The sequence below is a fragment of the Canis lupus genome, chromosome 25, assembly GCF_011100685.1.
Source record: "Canis lupus familiaris isolate Mischka breed German Shepherd chromosome 25, alternate assembly UU_Cfam_GSD_1.0, whole genome shotgun sequence".
Lineage (NCBI taxonomy): Eukaryota > Metazoa > Chordata > Mammalia > Carnivora > Canidae > Canis > Canis lupus.
The window spans coordinates 17008144-17022891 of record NC_049246.1 but is presented as its reverse complement, the minus strand read 5'-3'; the positions used below and the strand labels follow the sequence as shown (position 1 = coordinate 17022891).

At 36.6% G+C, this 14748-nt stretch overlaps 1 protein-coding gene across 12 annotated transcripts in view; it reads right to left on the bottom strand.

Annotated features, from left to right (window-relative positions):
- ZDHHC20 (zinc finger DHHC-type palmitoyltransferase 20) overlaps positions 1-14748 on the bottom strand; it is a 77920-nt gene that overhangs the window by 16220 nt on the left and 46952 nt on the right. For all 12 annotated transcript variants that reach the window (XR_005378484.1, XR_005378485.1, XR_005378486.1 and 9 more), the window contains exons 6-8: positions 13483-13515; positions 12764-12884; positions 4260-4392 (exon numbers count right to left, since the gene is read on the bottom strand). Coding sequence is in view for 2 of the 12 variants with exons in the window: in XM_038573488.1 (XP_038429416.1) it covers positions 4260-4392; positions 12764-12884; positions 13483-13515 (287 nt within the window). In the remaining 10 variants the exon portion in view is untranslated. The remainder of the gene's footprint in view (positions 1-4259; positions 4393-12763; positions 12885-13482; positions 13516-14748) is intronic.

Here is a 14748-nt window from a genome sequence, read left to right as displayed (position 1 = left end):
ATGTACATATATATATATAAAAAAAAAGTTAATTAAATATTATACAAGGATGGAAAGTAGCAATTTTCTTGCTTTAATCTTTGATATCAAAATTATATAAATATAATTTAAAATAAATAAGATATTGTAATAATTAAAAGATAAGTTTCTGAGACTTATTTGAGAAAAAATACCACCTGAGTATTTCATCAGCTTTATAAAATGAAAATTTGAAAAAAATTCTTATATTACTAAAAATCTACGTGTGTTCACTGTATCTCACCTTTTTTTTTTTTTTTTAAAGATTTATTTATTTATTCATGAAAGATACAGAGTGAGAGACAGAGGCAGAAACATAGGCAGAGGGAGAAGCAGGCTTAATGCAGGAAGCCTGATGTGGGACTCGATCCCAGATCCTGAGATCCCAGGATCACGACCTGAACCAAAGACAGGTGCCCAACCGCTGAGCCACCCAGGAGTCCCATGTATCTCACCTTTTAAAAAGATATGCTATCTCCTGCAACTTCACTCATTTATTACTTATGAAATTCTTTCTATGTGCTGAATGGTATAGTACCAGGTGTTTGAGATCCAAAGGTAAATTAGATGAAATCCTTAGCAAAGAACCCTCAAACCCACAAAATCTAACAAAACTGCCCTTTGATAGAGTTTTATGTGTCATGGGGATGGTGGTATGTGAGCATGATCTTGAACAACAAATGACAGATAAAGAAGCAGATGGTGATCAGAAACCATTATTTCAAGTTTGGCTGTTAAGTGAGAGTGGGGGCTAGAGAAAAGTACACATTTCACAAGATAAAGGTTTTTTTTAATTCAAAAATACAATGCATTTTAGCATGTTTTATAAGCTAAGGATAAGAAGCCAGGGAGAGAGAAATTGGGAAAGGTTGATGATACAGAAAAGTAAAAATTTATGGAAGAAAATTCTAGAAGAATGGGACAACCTCTAGAAGAGTTCTAAAGATTAACCTTAGATTCCAGAAAAAAATTTGTCCTTAGAAGTTACAGGCAGGGCAGCCCTGGTGGCGCAGCGGTTTGGCGCCGCCTGCAGCCTGGGGTGTGATCCTGGAGACCCGGGATTGAGTCCCGCATCGGGCTCCCTGCATGGAGCCTGCTTCTCCCTCTCCCTCTGCCTGTGTCTCTGCCTCTCTCTCTCTGTGTCTATGAATAAATAAATAAAATCTTTAAAAAAAAAAAAAGAAGTTACAGGCAGAGTGACAATGATGAGTTTGAAAGGAGAAATGTCTGTATGAGGTTATAAAGGGGAGAAAATAAGAACTTCTAATTTTTTCAGAAACAGGTGGTATGACTGCCAAATAGAGTAGAGGACCCAAGTGAGGTCTGAGACTTTAAATGTGTAGGTGCACCAATCACTGTGGGAGTAAGACTGCCTTCCACAGCTTTCTACAGCCCCAGCATACTTGTGGGTAAAGTGGAGAGCTAGACTAATCCAGGTCATTGTTCAGCAACTGAATTATGGGAGAAAGCCAGGGCAGGTATAGTGTGAGAGCGCTGTCAAGAGTTGGTAAAGTCTTCTGTTACAGGATCTAGAATCAAAAAGGTGAGAAATGAGACCAAAAGGGAAAGGAATGCTTGGGAGAATGCCAGCAGTGTAAAAGAGGAAATATAGCTGGAGTACAACAAAGGAGAGCTGCAAGGATGAAGAGTGGACAATGGAAAGTTCAAATTGGAAATTTTAGGGGCTCTTCAGTTTTAAGAGATTAAAAGGTTCAATGTTTAGTTTATGGGAACAATTAGCCATGAGAATCAAAGGGACCAGGCTTACCTATTTGGAATGATCACATCCCAGAGACTTTAAATTGGGGAAATGGTCTCAAGATACGTAGGTGACAGTTACAGAGAAGGGTAGAGGTGATACCTCAAAGAACAGAACAGAACTCTGGAAGGAGCAGTGGAGAACTAGCCAAGGGCCAGGGGTGTGGAAGGTGAGCTGTAAAGGAAATGGTGTGCCAGGGTAGTTTTTTCAAAGTATGGGATAAAACACCTTAATAGGTGTTTCTCATACCTATTTTGTGTGTGTGTGTGTGAAAAGCATTTCTTTTTTAATGGACTAGAACAGAAAATATTAGAGTACATCACACACAGTAGAGATTAATGGTGTTTTGTAAAATTTTTGCTTATTTATATAATTTTATAAACGTGTTCATGCACTAGGTCACAGTATAAACAATGCCTTTCTTAATGTAGTCACTGGCAAAAATAATTGAAGAATACTGTTTAAACAGAACAATGGGTTTCCCACAAAGCCCTCCTCTCTCATAACTATAGGGCTGGGGAGGAAATGAAGCAGGCTTGAAACTATGGCAAATTAAAGCGTTCAGGCTTCCATCCAAAGCAGTCAGCTACTACTCAGTTCCATCTGAAGGATGCCAGATAGGAAAATGGGCCCACTGTTACCAGATTTATCAAGTTTTGAAAAGAAATCTAGGGCCTGGGTGGCTCAGTGGTTGAGCATTTGCCTTCGGCTCAGGGCCTGATCCCCACCAGGGATCGAGTCCCGTGTCAGGCTCCCCGCGAGGAGTCTGCTTCTCCCTCTGCCTAGTCTCTGCCTCTCTCTCTCTGTGTTTCTCATAAATAAATAAAATCTTAAAAAGAAAAGAAAAGAAAATAAATCTACTTTTCTATGTGAAATTTCTTCCTTTTTATTATCATCACTGATTAAAGGTAAGGAGATGGCAGGGTAGTCTGTGAAGAGGATAACTAATTACTAGATATGAGAAAGTTTACACAGAAGAGGGATGAAGGCTTGATAGAATGAACTGGAGGAGAGATCCACATGGAGAGTGAACTGGGGAAGAAAGGACTAGAAATCTTTACCCTGGAGCCCATCACACCTTTACATGACTCAGTAAGACACAACATTAAATCAATCCAAATGTAAACATATCTAAAACTCTCCCTCAAATGTCATCTTTCTGAATTATAACCCACCTGCCTCTAATTCCCCTGGCAGACATACTGGCTTTAGATATCAAGGAGTCTTTGACTTTCTTATTAAACAATGTGACAAATCCCTATTTTGTATCTTGGTACATTAGCCAATGCCTAAATATTTCAGTTCCAGCACAGTGGCTGCTTACAGGGTAATAGCTTAGTTTGAACAATACCACACCACCCTTATTTAGGAAATGTTTGTCCAATTATTTTAATACCTTACTGAATTCTTCCCCTATATTTCACTTTGAAAAAATAAGCAAAAAAAGGAAATAAATGCTGATATTAGTGATATGTAAGTTTTACTGTCAATTGACATAAAGATGAAGATGATTAACCATGTCAAAAACACTATTCTTTAGCCTCAATCATGGAACATGCCAGTGTGAAATCAACTGTGGAGAAAAAAGTAAAGAACACATGTTTTAGCTAAAAGATAAGCTGTAGGGGCACCTGGATGACTCAGTTGGTTGAGCATTGGACACTTGATTTCAGGTGAGGTTATGATCTTAGGGTCATGAGACTGAGCCAGGTGGGCTCCACACTTAGTGCAGAGTCAGACTGAGGTTCTCTCTCCCTCTCTCTCTGTGCCTCCCCCTGCTTGTGTATGTGTGTGTGTCCTCTCCCTCTTTCAAATAAATAGACAAATTCTTTAAAAAAAAACACACACAAAGATAAGCTGTAAGTAAGGATTTAAATTTTTTTCTTTTGCATTTTGGGAATGAACCTTCACATAACATGTAAATTGTCTACTTTTATAGGTTTATTTTTGAAAAGACATTGTGTAAATGTAGGAAATAGCTTTTATTTATTAAAATTCTTATGGAGGCTCCTGGGTGGCTTAGTCTGTTCAGCGACTGACTCTTGGTTTCAAGCTCAGGTCGTGATCTTGGGGTCCTGAGATTGAGCCAGCCCTGTGATCAGGCTCCATGCTCAGCAGGGAGTCTGCTTCTCTCCTCTCCCTCTCCCTTTAGCCCTCCCCCCCATCCCCGCCCCACTATAGGCTCATGCTCACTCTCTGTCTCTAAAATAAATAAATAAATCTTAAAAAAATATATATATATATACACCATTAGTTCTTTTATATACAATGCACTACTGAAAATATGTATAAATGCCAATCTCAGGTCCTCAATCTTTAAAATAATGAAACTACATTTATTATGTACCTACTGTTCTTATTCAGTTACAGGTAACCTTAATACAGAATTATTTTATACTTCTTCATCATGTATGTCCTCATGATTTCATAGCCAGTTATGGTCATTTTCCTAAATAATTATTATTTCTCTTATCCTACGTACCTATTGTTGTTCTGTTTTTCCCGACTAGCCAGCAGTGGTAGCTGAAAAGTGACAGGACGCTGATGAAGAACATTGTGGACACAAAGAAAAGGAAAAGTACGTGGAACTTCGCACGAGTATCAGAGAGTTCATTCTGAGGAAGGAAAAAAGAAGAGGTCAGAACAGTCAGCCTCTGAAATATATTACCATGTGATTCTTCCTAAAGACTGTTGAATCTACCAAAAATCTTGCCAGATACGAAGAATATAAATTCAGATGATAAATCCAAAAGCAACATCTCTAAAGACAGAAAATTGACATTATCAAAGGAGCTTGCTCATATAAGAGGTGGAAAGTCATTTAAAAAGTTATTCCTAAACATTAAAAAAAATTTAGTACTTATTTTTAATGAAATAAAAAGATGCCCTTTTTAATTCAACATCTTTCTTTTGTACTTTATGCATATATTCATAAGCTTCCCCTGAAATCCAGGATATACATGAGTTTTCCTAGTTATCTATGCTAAAATATTTGCTTATTTTAATTATACATGCTGCTAACCAGACACTAATTGTGATAAATGTATTTATGCACTTCTTTAATTTCTATTTTTGGAACATCCCAGCAAATATCCCCATGCCTCAGCTGTTCAATTTCTACTTTTATCCTCACTCAATTCTTACACAGGTTTTTTGGTAATAAGTAATTTTGGTAAATACATTTCCATAAGGTACTAGTGAACTAAAATAACTGCTGTTACCCATTCTTATGGCTATATTCATTTTAACAGAAGCAAAATCTTAACCTAGAAGAAATTAGTATGTATTAATAGGAGAAAGAGGAAGGCTTTAAGTGTCAGCTCTTAAAATAAAGCCATGTGGGCAAATCAGACTCCACTAGAACACCAGGTGGTCCTGCTTGATTTAAACATTGTTTGCCAAGTAAAATGAAGGTTTTTAGCATTAGATTATTCTGACATTTATTTTGTACTCTTGTCTCCCAGAGTAACCACAGTATCTTTTAAACATAACAAGTGATTCTTCAACTTCCCATCTTGTGAAGCAAATGAGTATTATACATATTTACTATAAATGTCACAAGAATGGCATGGCAATAATGTTATTTTACCTTTGGACAACTCTCTGTAGATTTCCTGCGGCAAAGCTTGTACAAATAGAGATAATGTATTAAGAAACCAAATTTTATACAAAATTATCCTGAATGCTAGTTTTATAAATCTTTTGTTTTGAAGGAACACTAAGATGTTGTTCTCTAAGGTCATTGACATTTTCTCCAAAAACACAAAAGAGAAAACAAACAAGAATATTTAGCTCCTCAGGTACATTCAAGGTACACTTTACATATATACTTTTCCACTGTTTTAAAACAGATTTATATCTAGGAAAGAATTTTTTTAGTAAATAGTTTTTATTTAAAAACTTCTGATTAGTATTTTCTAAAAACTATATCTGAGACTTTCTTACCACCTTCACTCACTGCTATGGCAAAAGCCTTATAAGAGGTGCCGTCACTTGACATCGGTCTCATCTCAGCTCCACAATCAGAGCAATCCATTACAATGAGACCATGTCACTCCTCTGCTCCAGTTTCACTCAGCATGAAAGACACAGTCTTCCAACACTCTCCAAGGCCCACTGCCTGGACTTCTCATTAGTCCCATTCTTGCTCATTTTACTCTAGCCACACTAGCCTCCTTGTTCCACAAACATGGTAGGGACACTCCTACTTTTGGGCCTTTGCTCTAAAGTCCAGATGTTTCCTCAAAAACATTCTTCTCTCGAATATCCACTAACTCCTTCAAGTCTTCGCTCAAATCTTATCTTCTGAAATCTACCCTGATCATACTGTTTTTTAAAAGCTGAGATATAACTGACATTTAACATTAGCTTCAGGGTAAAACATGAATCACTATACATACACACTGCAAAATGATCATCACAATAAGTCTGGTTAACATCCATACCACAGTTACAAAATTTTTTTCTAGTGATGACATCTTTTAACATATACTATATCTTAGTGATCTTGAAATACACTTAACTATAGTCACCATGTTGTGCATTACATACCCAGGACTTTTTAATGTCATTTTAAGCACCTTCACCCACTTTTCCTATCTCCCACCCACTGCCCCAACATTCACCAACCTGTTATCAGTTAAAAAAAATTTTTTTTGATTCTACGTGTAAGTGACAAAAATAGTATTTGTCTTTCTCTGACTTATTGTACTTAGTGTAATGTCCTCCAGGCCCACCCATGTGGCCAAAAATGGCAGGATTTCCTATGTTTTTATGGCCAAGTAATATTCCATTACACACACACACACACACACACACACAATTTTCTTCATCCATTCATCTGCTGATGGACACTTAGGTTGTTTCCATGACTTGGCCATTATAAATAAGCTGCAAAGCACATGAGGTTACTAACTTTTCAAGTTAGTGTTTCCATTTCCTTTGCATAAGTATCCAGTAGAATTGTTGGATCATACAGTAATTCTAATTTTGTGAGGACTCTTCATACTATTTCCCTAGTGGCTAAACCAATATACATTCACACCAACAGTACATGGGTTCCCTTTTCTCTACATCCTTGCCAACATTAGTTACTTTGCATCATTTGATAACAGCTATTCTAACAGGTAAGAGTTGAAGTCTCATTGTGATTTTTTTTAAAGATTTTATTTATTTATTCACAAGAGATAGAGAGAGAGAGAGCACGAGAGAGAGCGAGAGAGAGAGAGAGAGAGAGAGGCAGAGACACAAGCAGAGGGAAATGCAGGCTCCATGCTGGGAGCCCAACGTGGGACTTGATCCCGGGTCTCCAGGATCACACCCTGAGCTGAAGGAGGCGCTAAATCGCTGAGCCACCTGGGCTGCCCTCATTGTGATTTTGGTTTGCATTTCCCTGATTAGTGACATTGAGTACTTTTTCATGTACCTGCTGGCCATCCATGTCTTTGTAAAAATGACTACTCAGATCCTCTGTCCATTTAAAAAAATTTTTTTTTTGGCTATGGAGTTGTAGGCAATCTTTATCTAACTTGTCTATTAAGCCCTTATCAGATGTATGATTAGCAAATATCTTATCCCATTAAGCTGACTTTTTGTTTTATTAATGGTTTCTTTTGCTGTATAGAATCTTCAAAGTCTGATGTAGTTCCACTTGTTTATTTTAGCTTTTGGTTGCTTTTGGTTGCTTTTGCTTTGGGGGTCAAATCTAAAAAATAATCACCAAGACCAATGTGACAGAGCTTACTGCCTATGTTTTCCATCTAGGAGATTTATGGTTTCAGGTCTTATGTTCAAGTCTTTAATTCACTTGGAAATGATTTTTGTATAATGTAAGACAGGGATCCAGTTTCATTCTTTTCCATGTAGCTGTCCATTTTTCCCAACATTATTTATTATGGAGATTGTCCTTTACCCACTGCATACTCGTGGTTCTTTTGCTGTAAATTAACTGATCAAAGATTCACATCTTTGTAATATGGTTTGAAATCAGGAAGTGTGATACCTCCAGCTTTCTTCAAGACTGCCTTGGCTATTTGGGGTCTTTTGTGGTTCCACAGAAATTTTAGAATTGTTTGTTCTATTTCTGTGAAAAATGTCATTGGAATTTAATTAGGGAGTACACTAGATCTATAGATGGCTTTTGGCAGTACAGACATTTTATAATAATATTAATTCATCCAGCCTGTGAGCACAGATTAATTTTCTATTTATTTGTGACTTCAACAGCTTTCATCAATCTCTTATAGTTCTCAATGTACAAGTCTCTTTTCATCTCCTTGGTTATTCCTAGGGAATAAATACTTATGTATTTTGACCTTTTTGATCCAAGTGTAAATGAGATTGTTTTAATTTCTTTTTTTTTTTTAAAGACTTATTTATTTATCCATGAGAGACACAGACTGAGAGAGAAGCAGGCTCCTCACAGGGAGCCCAATGTGGGACTCAATCCCAAATCCCAGGATCACGACCTGAGCCAAAGATAGGTGCCCAACTGCTGAGCTACCCAGGCGTCTCAATTTCTCTTTTGATAGCCTGTTACTAGTGTATAGAAATGCAACTAATTTTGAACCCTTCAACTTTTCTGAATTAGCTTCTCAGTTCTAACAGTTTTCTGGTGGAGTCTTTAGGGTATTCTAAATATAATATCATGTATTATGCAAATAGGTTTGCTTCTTTCCTATTTGAATTCCTTTTTTTTTTTCTTGCCTCATTGCTATATCTAGGACTTCTGATACTTATTGTGTTGAATAAATAGCAAGAATAGGAATCCTGGTCTTGTTCTTAATCCTTGGAGGAAAGCTTTAAGCTTTTCATCACTGAGTATTATGTTAGCTGTGGGCTGGTCATATATGGCCTTTATTGTGTTGAGGTATGTTCCCTCTATACCTGGTTAAGAATTTTTACCAAAAATGGATGCTGAATTTTATCAAATGCTTTTCTCCATCTATTGATAATCACATGATTTTTTCCCCTTCATTTTTTTTTTAATTTTTATTTATTTATGATAGTCACACAGAGAGAGAGAGAGAGAGAGAGGCAGAGACATAGGCAGAGGGAGAAGCAGGCTCCATGCACCAGGAGCCTGATGTGGGATTCGATCCCGGGTCTCCAGGATCGCGCCCTGGGCCAAAGGCAGGCGCCAAACTGCTGCGCCACCCAGGGATCCCCCTCCCCTTCATTTGTTAATGTGGTATGTCATGCTGATTAATTTAAAAATGCTGAACCATACCTGCATCCCTGGAATAAATTCCATGTGATCCTGGTGTATGATCTCTTTAACGTATTGTTGAACTCCCTCATATTTTAAGATTTTTACATCTTTGTTCAACAAGGATATTGGCCTATAATTTTCTTTTTTTATAGTGTCCTTGTCCATTATTGGTATCAGGGTAATACTGGCCTCCTAAAATGAATTTAGGAGTGTTCCCTCTTCTATGTTTTTGGAAGATTTTGAGGACTGGCATTAGTTCTTTAAATGTTTGGCAGAATTTACTACCAAACCATCTGGTCCTTGACTTTTGTTTATTGGGAATCTATTGATTACTGATTTAATCTCCTTACTGGGGATTAATCTCTTCAGATTTTCTATTTCATCATGATTCAGTCTTGGCAATTGTATTTTCTATGGAAGTATTCATTTCTGCTAAGTTGTCCAATTTGCTAGTATAAAATTGTTCATAGTAGTTTCTTATGATACTTTGTATTTCTGTGATATTAGAAATAATGTTTCCTCTTTCACTTCTGATTTTGAGTCCTCTTTCTTTCTTGGTAAGTCTAGGTAAAGGTTAGACTAATTTGTTTATCTTTTCAAAAAACAGCTCTTTCACTGACTTTTTCTATTGTCTTTTTAGTCCCTGTTTAATTTTTTTCCAATCTGATTTGTTATTTCCCTCCTTGTACTAACTGTGGCTTGTATATTCTTTTTCTAGTTCCTTAAGATGTAAAGTTAGGTTATTTCAGAGCATTCTTATTGGTGAGTTTTCCAGTTTTCTTTTTTGTAATTGATGTCTAGTTTTATACCATTGTGTTTTCTGTTTCTTTTGGATGGAGTGTTCTGTATATCTGGTTAAGTCCAACTGGTCTAATGTATCATCTTAATGCCAAAGCTTATTGATTTTCTGTCTGGATGAGCTATCCATTGATAAAAGTGGGGTACTATAGTCCCTACTATTATTGTATTGCTCCCTATCTCTCTCTATAGATCTGTTAATATTTGCTCAATATATTTAGGTGCTCTCATGTGTCCACTAACTTCCTTCAAAACTTTGCTCAATTCTGATCTTACTGAGGTCTAGCCTGATCACCCTCTTTAACACTTCTAATTGCCTCTGTCACTCTCCCTCCATACACTATTCATATCCCTTATCCTGCTCTACTTTTACTTTTTTCATAGTGTTTACTTTCTAATGTATAATAGAGTTTACTTATTTATTATTCTTATATGCCTTCCTTTTCTCAAAAGTAAGTTCTATAAAAACAAGACTCTCTTTTGTTCACTGATATATCCAAAGTGCCTAGAACACTGCCTGGCACATAGTAGATACTAAATATTTGTTAATGAAGAAATAGATAAAGTTTACTAGTCTTTCCTTACTCATGATAAATCTGAAAAAAAAATTAAAAATATATTTTTTCTTTTTTTTTAAGAGAAAGACACACAGCATGCACATAAGTGATGGAGGGACACAGAGAGAGGGTGAGAAAATCCCAAGTAGGTTCCTTGGGACTTGATCTCATGACCCTGAGATCATGACCTGAGCCAAAATCAAGAGTCAGATGCCTAGTGAACTAAGCCACCCCCCAAAAAATATTTCTTCTTTAATTAATAAATCATTATATGCAAACACTGATGAAGTTTCTGACAAAGAAATGTGAAATTCTTTAATTTAGGCTTTATCTGGCACTGAATCCTCTTCATGTAAAATGAAGTAGGGTTAAGCACGTTATAAACTGAATAAAGGTGCTTAGAAGCAGGGGAACAGTAGGATCCAAAATTCATTGGGCTGAGACCACATAGAACTGGGGTACTCTTTTCTAATATGCACAGAGGCACTGTAATTACTAGCATTCCCTGGTTTTAAATACCCAAAGTTTAAAAATCCAACAATGTTTTAGCGAATGAAATTCCTTCTAAAATGTATTAGATATTTTTTGGAAAAATAATTGTGCTTGATGACTTGAGGTTTTATTTTTTTTTTTTAAACAGATTTTTTTTTTTTTTTAATTTATGATAGTCACACACACACAGAGAGAGAGAGGCAGAGACACAGGCAGAGGGAGAAGCAGGCTCCATGCACCGGGAGCCCGACGTGGGATTCGATCCCGGGTCTCCAGGATCGCGCCCTGGGCCAAAGGCAGGCGCCAAACCGCTGCGCCACCCAGGGTTCCCAATTTGAGGTTTTAATTATGTAATTCCCAAGTATGACTATGAATAGCAACTCACAATGAAAAGTAGTTGGATGTTGAATTAGAGATATCTATGTGCAAATTCTGGCTATTTTCCTAACTCCTCTAACCTCAGTTTTTAACTTTGAAACTGGAGTAACAGCTCCTGCCACATTATATTCTTACTTTTTTTATTCTTGTCTATTTTTATTTTTGAGAGAGACAGAGAGTGAGAGAGTGAGTGAATGTTGGCAGGGTGGTGGTAGCAGACGGTAGGCAGAGGGAGCCCAGCACAGAGGCCAACACAGGACTTGATCTCACAACCTTGAGATCATGACCTGAGCCAAAATCAAGAGTTGGATGCTTAACTAACTGAGTCACCCTTATTTTCTGTATGCTTGATGCTCTGGCATCTGAGGCCTTGCTAACTGAAGAGAAACCACCTCTCCCACAGCTAGCTATTCAGTTCTTAAGTGACAGCAAGGAATAAACTTCTCGTATACATACTAACCAATCCAGAGTTCATACTCCAAACCACCTCCTCTATCTGACTATTACAATTCAGGAGGGAGAGGGAAAGGGACAAGCAGACTGAGCTATCCAGGTGCCTCCAAAGTACTGCTTTTAAATAAATAATCAGAAAATCAGAAATCATAGGGGCACCTGTCAGTCAGTTGAGCATTGAACTCTTGGTTTTGGCTGGGGTCCGATCTCAGGGTCCCAGGTCATGAGATTGAGCCCTCTGTAGGGCTTGCAGCACAGTCTGCTTGTCCCTCTCCCTCTTCCCCTGGTTCATGTACATGGATGCATGTACACACTCTCTAAAATAAATAAATAAATAAATAAATAAATAAATAAATAAATAAATAAATAAAAAATAAATACTTTAATAAAAGAAATCATGAAAATACTGCTTTATAAATATAAAACTTTGATTTGATAAAAACGGTTATAATGAGAGACTCTTAACTACAGGAAACAAACTGAGGGTTGTGGCAGGGGAGGTTGGTTGGGGGATGGGGTAATTAGGTGATGAACATTAAGGAGGGCACATGATGTGATGAACACTGGATGTTATACAAAACTGATAAATGATTGAACTCTACATCTGAAATTAATGTACTATATGTTGGCTAATTACATTTAAATAAAAAAAGAAAACGGTTATAAGATATAAATTGAAAATAGAAAGAAAACATTTACAACTCAAGTCAGAAAAGGATTAACATCTACAGAGGCAGGAATCAGATTAGTGGTTATTTGGCGTATTGGCAATTTCATTTTTACTACTGTAAAACTGCAGTAAGTCTGTTGAACTCAAGTAAAAGCAATTACTTCCCTAAACCTGATAGGTCTCTACTGTTAGAATATTACTGAAAATATTGTCATTTAAAAAAGCTCACTATATCCTATTTAATATCCATTTATTTACAAATAAACATATGAAGGTAAACTAATCCCATCTGCTTTCTGATCCATTATAAATTCTACCTAACAAAACTGAAATAAAGTGCATCGACTTATAAAAAAGAATGAATTCTTTATGAATATAGAATCTTAAAAAGTCTTAAATATATGTTTTAAGATAGAAAAAAGACTTACCGTCCAGAATTTTATAAAGTACTGTAAAACTGTTGTAGCCACGAAAAGGCAATATAACAAGGAATATAATAAAAACAGCAGGAAGAATTTGTAATTAGAAAATCCCACACAGTTATTCACCCTAGAAGAATAAAGAAAGTCACACTGTAAAAATAAGACAAATTACAAACTCTCAGAAACAACATGATGGTGTTTGCGAGGGGCTAGAGGGGTGGTAATGGGTACAGAATTTTAGTTTTGCAAGATGAGAAAGTTCTAACGATTGGTTACCCAATGTGAACATACTTAATACGACTGAACTACTTAGAATTGGTTAGATGGCAAGTTTTAATGTTATTTTTTAACTATAGTAAACAAAAACAACAATACATATGACAGATTAAAAAAATCATTATTACTTAGAAATGGGTCATTTGGGAAGTATGGAGCAGTATCTTTTTAAATTGTGGGTGGATGTGTGTTTTTAATAAATTCTATGAGGAATCTGGAATTTTAATGTTACTTCCTAATATATACTTCCTTGGGTTAATAACATCAGAATATATATTTAAGGGAATACATTTAATATAAACATGTATATATATAATTGGGACTAGATCAATATTGAGTAATTAACTGAATTGACCTTCAAAATTTATGAATGCTGAGGTAAATTACTCTCAATTCTCTCCTTACAACCTTTCCACCCCCATGTGATTTCCTCTATTTTTTATACATACCAAGGACAGTGATGATCCATCTTAAGAATACACCTAAAAAACAAAGTGTAAGAAAATCCTTGCATAAAAATTCCCTGAATTCTAATTTCTCATAATTTTCTCTGTCTTTGGCTTAAATTTTTATCTTTACAAATAATATCTTAGAAAAACCAACTAAGGGTATCTGGGTAGCTCAGTGGGTGAAGTGTCGGACTCCTGATTTCAGCTCAGGTCATGAGCTCAGTTTGTAAAACTGAGCCCCACATTGGGCTCCACACTGGGCATAGAGCCTGCTTCAGATTCTCTCTCTCCCCCTTTCTCCCTCTCTCAAAAAAACAAAAACAAAAAAACAAAAGCAACAAAAAAACTAACCTAGTAAACACTAGGTTATAGAAAACTTCTGGGGATCCCTGGGTGGCGCAGCGGTTTGGCGCCTGCCTTTGGGCCCAGGGCGCGATCCTGGAGACCCGGGATCGAATCCCACGTCGGGTTCCCAGTGCATGGAGCCTGCTTCTCCCTCTGCCTGTGTCTCTGCCTCTCTGTCTCTCTCTCTCTCTCTCTGTGACTATCATAAATAAATAAAAAAAGAAAAGTCTCCAACACAAGGGCACCTGGGTGGCTCAGTGGTTGAGTGTCTGCCTTCAGCTCAGGTCACAATCTTGGGGTCCTAGAATCGAATCCCACATCAGGATCCCTGCAGGGAGCCTGCTTCTTCCTCTGCCTATGTCTCTGCCTCTCTCTGTGCATTTCTCATGAATAAATAAATAAAATCTTTAAAAAAAAAAAAAAAAAAAGAAAACTTCTGGTATTTCCACAAGGCCTTTTATAGTTAAAGGATGATTTTTTTAAAAAGATTTATCTATCTATCTATCTATCTATCTATCTATCTATCTATCTATCTATTTATTTATTTATTTATTTATTTATTTATTTATTTATGACACACACACACAGAGAGGCAGAGACACAGACAGAGGGAGAAGCAGGCTCCATGCAGGTAGCCCGATGTGGGACTCAATCCCAGGTCTCCAGGATCACGCCCTGGGCTGACGGCAGGCCCTAAACCGTCAAGCCACCCGGGGTTCCCTAAAGGATGATTTTTAATACTGGGAATTAAGCTACCAAATGACATTGTAATATGATATGGTACATATAGCACTAGGTAATTAGATAGTACAAATTAGCTGAGAGAGATAAAATGACATACAGAATCCCTATGCTATTTTAATCATATGCAACACATAAAAATAAAACTTTAGGAACAAATACGTTAAATATTAACAACAT